Genomic DNA, 8,928 nt, shown 5'->3' with positions numbered 1-8,928 from the left:
AGGCTGGTTCTTAGAGATGCAGATTGGGACTAGAGAGGGGGGGGGGGGGGGTCCTCAAAAATCAAGCTGGGATTGAGAAGAGAGGCCATATTGGGAGCGGCCATGGGGAAATGGGAATGAACTCAGACAATTTTGGGGCTGGAAGGAAAACTTGCCCAGTTTCTTTTTTGCTTCTGTTGAATTCAATAGATTCTGACAGGATTGTCTGTCTTTTTGAAAACAACTCTTTTGCTTTCAAAACTTATCTTTTCCCTCCCCCATGAGCACCAGGTCCACAAGAGGCCTGGGGCCCCAATCTTTTCTAGGGATGCTTTGCCTCTGACTAGAGTGACTGGATAGCCCAAGCCAAGCTTCCATAGTTGGGGTGGGGCTGTGAGCCAGACCTCTGCGCCACGTGAATCACCACACTCTCTGGAACAGTGGACAAGGCAGGGAAAAGTCTGAAGACGAGAGGTGGGGAGGCTAGGACAGAGAAGGAAGAATGAAATAGCTTGGGGAAGAGAGCCTCCCTGGGCAGGTGGCTCCATTTGATTTCCGATTTAAAGGGGAGGCTTAGATGGCCAAGAAGAAAAAGGCTAATAAGAAAAATATTAAACTGCAGTGTGTGTGTCCCCAGGGACTTCCTGTTGCCATGACTGACCTCCCAGAGAGCGCCATTTGTTCCCGAGCATGGCAGCTTTATAGGCACTTGTAGGCCTGCAAAGAACACCAATTTGCTGCTGCAGTTTGTTTTGATAACTGAAACTTTCAATAAATCTATATTAAAATCAAAGGGAAAATTAACTAGGCCCCAGTGAGGGGCACGGAGATAAGGGAGCACATTACCACCCTGGCCTCAGCCACCCCACATCCATCTCTTAGTTCAGATTCAGGTCACCAGGGAGATGAATGGCTCAGGCTCATGGGGAACACCCCTGGGGAAAGCAAGGCACAGAAGGCATGGCCAGGTCTGGCTCCCACTGTTCCTGCAGTGGAGGCTGTGGGGGGCGGGGTGTGTGGGGGGAAAGGGGGGTGGTGGTGGTCATGGTGGAAAGAGGAGTTGGACAGAGGCATGGGGGAGGGGTGAGAATAATAGCAATAACAGCCAATATTTACTGAACTCTTAATGCTGGATGCTATTTTTAATTCTAATAAGTAGTTACTAGTATTATCTCCACTCCAGATATGAAGAAACAGAGTCTCAGAGAGGTCTGTGGCTTGCCTGAGGTCACAGATGGAGCCAGGACCCTAAGTCTCCAAGCTCACACTCGTCCTAAATTCACGATGCTATCTTATGCAGCTTACAGAGACTGTGAATGGCAGAAACAGTGTTCCCAATTCTTAGATCAAATGGTTTCAGACCCAGTCTGGGTTCTCTCAGCTGTGCCAAGTTTGGGAGCTGTCATGCCTGCACTGTCCTTTGGTCCTGGATTCTCTACCCTTCTACTGCTGGTTAAGGTCCCAGCTTTGCTGGCCATCTGGCTTTTTCCCTTGTGGTTTCACAGGGCAGCTGAACCAACGTGGCCCTCTCTTTAATTCCTGCTCCGTGTTCACTTTAGCTCAGTTACTTAATCCATTAGGCGGGAGGCTGCCCAAGGTATATCTGTGTCTGTGTACTGGAGTCAGTTTATCTGCCTCCAAAGATTCACACTTGCCCCATCTGTATCCCCACCCCAGGCCTTGGCTACTTGTTTTTTGGACAGCCCAGCTGCCATTATTGTCATCTCGTTTACGAACACATCTGGTTGTCTTAGCCTCTGCGGGAGGAGGGTTAGGTTTTGACAGTGCCTCCAGTGTGCCTACTGTGGTGGGACTGCAATGGGCCTAACTTGGCCAAACCAGGGGCTATGACTTCTCTCATCACTTCTAATCTCAGATGAACTGCTGTGCTTTAGGGTGTGGGAGTTGGTACCCCCTGTGGCTACCGGAGTGGTGGAGTAACACAACCTCCTTTTCCCCTTATAAGTGATGATTCTGTATGGCCTCAATGATGGAGCAGCTAGCTGTGTTTTCTCTGAAGCTCTGGTCAACTATAACATACAACATTATATTTTCTTCCTTTTCTTCTCTGCCTCACTTTCCTTTGCCCTCTCAACTCTTGCTGCCCTGGGATTATATTTACCAATGAAGTTTTACCACATAAGCTTTACCTCAGGCTCTGTTTTCTAGGAAATCAGAAAACAGAGGGAATCACAACAGAGCCAAAGGCTTGAGGGAGCCAAATCCTGGGTTAGACAGCAGTGTAAGGCACCAAGTATATACTGATCTCTTAAACTGTTCTATTATTTGAATACATTTTGCCTGGTCTTTGTCCAAAAAGAGCTTATATATAATACAGTCCGGTGAGGTCCTGGAAGCCGTAGGGGTGAGCTCTAGAGCACCAAGGAGGAAAGAGCACATTCTGGGGAAGTTAAGGGCACCATGGAAGGCTCCATGGACGATACTGATGCTAGGCCTTAAAGGGAGCCTCCAATCCAGACAGTGTAGGTTGACTTCATTCTTAACAGCCAAGAAGGTTGGTTGTGCCCTATTCTTAGGCCAGACTCAGGACATATGAAAGCCAGGGACAGGAGAGACCATCTCAGAACCTCTCATTTGTCTAATTTAATTTATCTATATACTTATTTGTTTATTGTCTGTTCTGCCTCTCCCTTCCCCTCCCGATTATAAAGGCTCCTCAAAGATACAGGTTTTGTGTGCCTTATTCACCAATGAATCCTTAGCATCAGAAACAGTGCCCAACACCTAGCAGAGGCACTATAAATATATGTTGACTGACTAATCAACTGGGATTAACATCTAGATGACATTAACAGGATGAGGAAGTCCCAATTCCAGCCCCAAGAATCAGATAGGAAGATGTGCCATTTTACTGACCTTGGGTTAAGTGACATCTGTCCCTGCTGATGTTTATTTCCTCATCTGTCCACAAACATTTACCAGATTCCTGCTTTATATTCGGAACTGTGCTGGATATTACTGATATACTATGAACAATACAGAAATAATGCTTACCTTAAATGAATTTACAGCCCTGGGGGAGAGACAACAAGGAAATAGACAATTATAAAACAACACAATAAATTCTGTAGGTGCAGAGTAGAATCACCTAGCCCATTATACAGGATTAAGGAAGACATTCCCTAATATGAGTATTACCAGGCATTCTCAGTTCAGGCAGGAACCATTATATTAAGGTCAGATCTCACAGAAATGGTGGGCCCAGAAACGACATCGTTTTCTTATGTGAAAATATCAGATGGCAGGCAGAGTGCTTGGTGACCAAAGCTGGGCCCAGAAGATGGTTCCTGGCTGACTGGGAAGCTGTCAAAGCCATCACTGGTTTACGCAAGGCCAGGGTTTCCCACTTCAGAACCTCTTACCCATGACTTCCCAGAGCCATAAACCAGATGAAGAAACACATCTCTGGCTTTAGCCAGAGTTCTCTCCAGGTGACAGAATAGACTGTCTGTGGTAGCTCCCTATAGTTGAGGCCAGAATCCTTTCAACTCTGACGTTCCCTCTGGAGCCAACACAAACAAGTCAGTTCCCTCTTCTGTAGGAAGACCCTTCAGAAATCTAAGGATTTTCTTTTTAGACTACAATCTGCCTCCTCTCAGCTCTCCCCAGGCTCACCTCAGAGAGTGGCTGATAATAATGACTTGTTGAATGAACAAATCCTGAGGAGTTATCTAAATATAACACGTCAGCTTATGAGCCTATACTCACCTCATGAGTATATCGGGAGATGGGAAAACGGAAGTGGGGGACCTGGGTAGCTCTAGGCCTTAGAAAGTTTTCATTATTTAAAACATTTCTTTCCCTGCTCGGAAGGGAGCTCCCCCTTCACTTTCTTCTGAGTACGTGCCACCTCGAAACTACAAGTCCCATAAGGCCAGCCGCGGGGAGTCACCATCTTGACACACCTTAGCGCGCATGTCGGCGGGAGAGCGAGCATTTGGGGAGAAGAAGCCCCGCCCCCCTGCAGCCCATTGGTAGGAGCGGCAAGCGGCGGGCTCAGCGGTTGGCCACCGCGCCCGCCCGTCAGTCGCGTCGGCCGGGGTCAGAGTGCGCGGAGGTGAGTCGGTGTGTTGTGGACTCGTGGTGCTGGCTGCTGCTGTTGAGGCGGCCGGGAACGGGCGGTGGGGAGCGGGCGGAGCTGGCTTTGCCTCTGCTTGGCCGGCGCCGCAGTCGGCGCGGGCCGCGCCCGCCGCCGTAAACTGCCCTGAGCGCCTGCTGAGGCCGAGGGAGACGTCGGGGCCTGCACCTGGAGGGAGCCTGCCGCGCTGGCCCCGAGGAGGGGGCGTTGCCATGGCGACAGCCTCTCCCGCCGCTGACGGGGGGCGGGGGCGGCCCTGGGAAGGAGGGCTGGTCTCCTGGCCCCCTGCCCCTCCCCTTACTCTCCCCTGGACTTGGATGGGCCCGAGTTGGGGGCAACACCCTGGGGTGGGTGATGTGGAGAGGCCCCCCAGATTGGGCCCTGGTTAATGCATGCGGGGTAAGGGTCGCGGCGCGCAGTTTGTGCAGTCTGGGGTGCTAGCCCATGTGCTCACCCTGGATGCATGATCTGAGTAACGTTCTGGCCGAGTGGGAGCGGGGCAGGGCTTTGCCAGACCGACTGGGTGGGGTGATTAAGGATGCTGACTTTTTACTTGGGATTACTAGGGAAGAGGAAGAGAGGTTTGACCACAGAGGATAGAAACTCAGCAAAGAGGTAGTAGATAGAATAACCCCATTCTTCCTTCTCCAGCACACACACGAGGTTAGCATTTTACCTCTTTGTAAATCTGTAGCAGTGGTAGAAGTGATGTGGAAGGAGTGAATAACGGGCCTAACCTAGCTAGCCTTCTGTTTGCTTTTCCTGCAAATGTTCCAGCAACAGGTGTTCTCTTAAAACAAAAAAGCATGAACTTGGATTGAGGCTTGACTGTGAGTTCTTGCATAATGTAACTTCTCCTGGTGGACTTGGAAGATGCTGCATGTGGCCCCTTCCAGGGGGTTTGGATTCGGCCCTTAGGGTTGGGTTTTGCAAACTGATAATCTCCATCATTGTCTCTGCTCTAGGTCTCTGGCCACCTCGATGGTATTTGCTCTTACCAGATATTTTATTATTCTCGGAGCTGAAGGGCAAAAAACCACGAATCCAATTGGCTAAAGACTATACACTCTTTGAACTATAGTAGGTTGTGATTGGCTGAATGATTTTTGATTGTAGAGTTTCTACCAGAAATTGGCTTCATCAAATTCTGCTTTATTCTGACTTTATCATACATGGCATGCCTTGTTTTAGTGGGTTCGTTCCTGGAGCTTAAGTATATTATACCTGAATCCCCTACCATTTAAAAGCCAATTTATAAACAGGGACTTGGAGTGTGACTCCACTAATGTGTGTGTCTGTGATCTTGGTTAGAAACCCACTTGGCTGCCTTTCCTCAGAGAGGTGGGGTGTGGGGGAAGGGAGCTGCCGGGAAGTGATTGATAAGGTTTCCTTTATGGATTCTGTGGTGCTTCACTGGAGCTCAGAGCACTTTGGCAACTTAAGCACTCCAAATTAAAAGCTCATTAACAATTCCTGCCCAAAGATCCTGTAAATAATCGGCTAGCTAGGTCCTAGAGCTTGGCTGAGAGCTCTCCTTCCAACTTGAAATTTCCAAATAAAAGTGCCTCTATTCGCTTTCATTTTGAAAAGTGTTTTCTTTGTGGTGGGGTAAGTCTGTGAGTGGTCTTTCCCAGGGGATCTGAGTAGCATAAAGTCTTAAATGTGTAAAGTGGTAGACAGGAATAGATTGGTTCCAAACCTGAGTGTTTTCTCTGTGCAAAGGGCATTGCTAGCTTACAAGAGCGCCGCTGCAACTTCTAGTCTTTTGGAAAATCTTAATTAGGTGATAAATACAATAGGTGTCCATTAATGATTTGACTTAGGGTTTGGTTACGCTTTGACTTTCTTAGGACTTGAGGTAGACCTGGAAGTATACTGCAAGTGTTTAGTGGTCTGTTTGGCCATTTGCAGTATGGCCTGTGGGTTTGTGGCAACCCACGCCTCCCACAATCCTGGCCTTAGTTCCTGAGTTCGAATATTGTCAGCCTTACCAGTGTCTCTTCCTTGACTAGGATTCTGGTGTTATCCTGAGAGACACCATTTCCTGGCCATCTTTCTTAGTCCAAGCTCAGATAATATAAATATTTAGTGTTTCTAGGAGATTACCTCCTTAGGAAGAAAAGTATGCTACTAGAGAACATGAAATTCATCATTCCAAAAATATATAGACCAGTAGCTTCTGAAAACTCTGTTCAGGCATTGTTCTTCCACATAGATAACTGTTATCCCAAAGTAGTTTGAGTTTAGGAGTTTGAGGTTTGGTGTGGTCCTTAAATTGTCTGAAATAGCAGCATTCCCCTGGGGATTTGATCCTTTATACTGAAATAGACTTGTTGCAGAGATGTGTATTTATCCACAGCATTGGGGCTTTCCAGCTCTCACAGAACCTTCAGCATCCCCAGCTGGCGGTCTTGGCATCTTCGAAGTAAGGAGAGGTGAGAATCTTGTTGCATGGTCAAGTTTGGCTTGACTTCTTTCTTATGAATATTTGGGTTTGGAGGGTGAGGGGGTGATTGTGCAGATTGTACTACTGAAATGTACCCAAAGTCTGTAAAGTAATGAGAATTAGAGGTAGGGTATCCATACTCTTTAAGTTCTGTCATGATTTCTTTGTGGGCATTGCATGAGCACCTACTTTAGGTTCAGGTAGGTTGAATAGAGCTGGAATAGTCCTTCATCCTGAGAAATACACAGCTTAAGATAATAGGAAGGAACACATTGATTTGGCTTTTGATAATGCATTTGACCAAGGCCTTTGGGATCTTGGTTCGATTTGGGTTGAGAGTCACCGTTGGGTGAATGGTGAATCCCAGCCTGTCTCCCATTTAACAAGGATCAGGGCTCGCTGAAAAGGCAGACTCTGATGATTAATATCCAGGATCTCAGAAGCTGTTTAATAACAAAGGGCCAGACACTTTGCTAGGACTGGAATTGTAGTGGTGATCAAGACAGCTGCTGTCTCTAATGCCACAGGGCTTATAAATTCATGGGAGAGATAGGTAGTAAGTAAGCAGTTCTGTTACATTCTGGGAGTGCTATAATAAGGTAAGTTTAGGTGCTTTGGGAGTACTCAGAAGGGTCCACAACCTAGACTTGGAGGCTCAGAGAAGGCTTCTCAGGGGAAGGAACTGCCTCATCCAGAATTAAATGAAGACATGAGGGACCAAGTGTGAAGGTCAGAGTTTTGTTGAGAAACTGAAGTTCAGTGTAATAAAACATAATGTACTCAGTGGGCAGGGGATTGGAGAATATGGCGAGAAACGAAGCAGGAAAAGTAAGCAGAGGCTTACTTTAGCTCTTAGGATTGGGTTAGAGTAGGTCAGCAAAAGACTAGGTCCTTTTTCTGAAGGACCAGATAGTAACTATTTAGGCTTTCTGGGTCTCTATCACAACTATTCAGCTCCATTCAACTTTGCTGTTACAGCACAAAAGCAGCCTAATATGAAAATGAATGAGCGTGGCTATGTTCTAGTAAAATTTTATAAAAACCAGTGGCCAACACCTGGATCAGACTATCATAAGAGCAGTAAGAAGCCATTAAAAAGTTTTAAGCTGTAGACTGATAATTAGATCTGTGTTTTAGAACGTTTGTTTTGATTTCAGTGTTAAGAATGGACTGAAGGGGACAGTACTGGAGGCAGAGACCAGTTAAGGAGCCTGTGACAGTTGCATGGGTAGCATTTTATATTTACCCCTTTGAGGCAGTATTTTGACACTTAAAAATTGAGTATAACTGAATTTTAGCATAATGTATATACTGGTTATCTTTATTAATTTTCTGGCCATCGACTAGAGCTTAAAGCATGTCTACCAAAGAATTTGTTGGTAATACCAGCTCCTGTTTTACAGACTGGAAAAGATATAGGAAGGGAAAGTAGGTGTAGAATGAATGAAAAGGTTTGGGGAACTCTTTTCTAATCAAAGAAGTGGAGAATAAATGGAGCCCCTGGTAGGTTTGTTGGTCTTAGGGCTCATAGCTTAATGTCAATTGCTTTAAACTTTTTGAACTATACAAAGGAGGACCCGTTTTCCTAAGTTTTCTAAGGAATTGTCCTCATTCTGTTACGTGTCCTACTCAGTCTTAACTTTCCTTGCTTGTAGCAAACTGGTGACCTTTTTCTGGTTTGGGGACTGTCCCCTGGTTCAGGTATGATGGTATATGCCAGGCACAGTAGCCAAAGTGTTTGTTGAGTGTCTGATGAATTGTCTTCCTCTTCCTGCAAGCCTACTTGACTTGCTGGAGGGAAGCCTGAAGGTTTCTGATAACCTACATTATGGTGTTTACGTAACCTCTGCAAGTGACTTACCTCTCTGAGTTTTACTTTCCCATTTGTAAAATGCAGATAGTGGGACTTAAGAGGGTTGATTAATGGATAATGAGGTAATGTTTCTAAAGCTCTTGGCACAGTGTTTTAGTAACTTTTTAAACTAATAGTATTTTATGAAATTAATGATTTTTTTAAAAAGCAGCCCACTTTTGGGTGAGTTGGCTTTTGGCTTAGTATGTTTTGGGTCCTCACCAGTTGTCATTATGGCCAAATGATAGAAACATAACCGTTAGCGGTGAGAGCCGGTAGACAGAAGGAAGTTATGACTAGCAGAGGGGGCCGCTGTTCATAATGGAAAATTTTCAGACACCAGGAGTCCAGAAAATCAGAACTTTCTCCAGGGTAGACCTTAGCCCCAGTACTATCAGTGAAGTGAATTGAGTGAGCAGCTATCCGAAAGAAATTCACCAAAGTGTGACCAGTCATTTCTCCCAGTTGGTCAGGGTCATTTATTAGTGTTGCCACCCTTGTGGCCCTACATCTTCGTAAAGTGCCTCTTTTTTTTTTTTTTTTTTTTTAAAG

The 8,928-nt window shown here is 46.1% G+C and overlaps 1 protein-coding gene across 10 annotated transcripts in view; it reads left to right on the top strand.

Annotated features, from left to right (window-relative positions):
* Positions 1-3,967: 3,967 nt before the first annotated feature.
* The window catches only part of ERI3 (ERI1 exoribonuclease family member 3), a 126,850-nt gene continuing 121,889 nt past the window's right edge, over positions 3,968-8,928 (top strand). For 4 of the 10 annotated variants that reach the window (XM_034651075.1, XM_034651082.1, XM_034651061.1 and 1 more), the window contains exons 1-2: positions 4,064-4,425; positions 6,438-6,513. In XM_034651075.1, coding sequence (XP_034506966.1) covers positions 4,291-4,425; positions 6,438-6,513 — 211 coding nt within the window. In that variant the 5' untranslated portion in view covers positions 4,064-4,290. The other 6 variants (XM_011233713.3, XM_002926313.4, XM_034651090.1 and 3 more) reach the window with 6 other exon arrangements.

This window comes from Ailuropoda melanoleuca, chromosome 2 (assembly GCF_002007445.2).
Source record: "Ailuropoda melanoleuca isolate Jingjing chromosome 2, ASM200744v2, whole genome shotgun sequence".
NCBI lineage: Eukaryota > Metazoa > Chordata > Mammalia > Carnivora > Ursidae > Ailuropoda > Ailuropoda melanoleuca.
The sequence above is the reverse complement of the archived record's forward strand: the minus strand, read 5'-3'. Positions and strand labels throughout refer to the sequence as shown.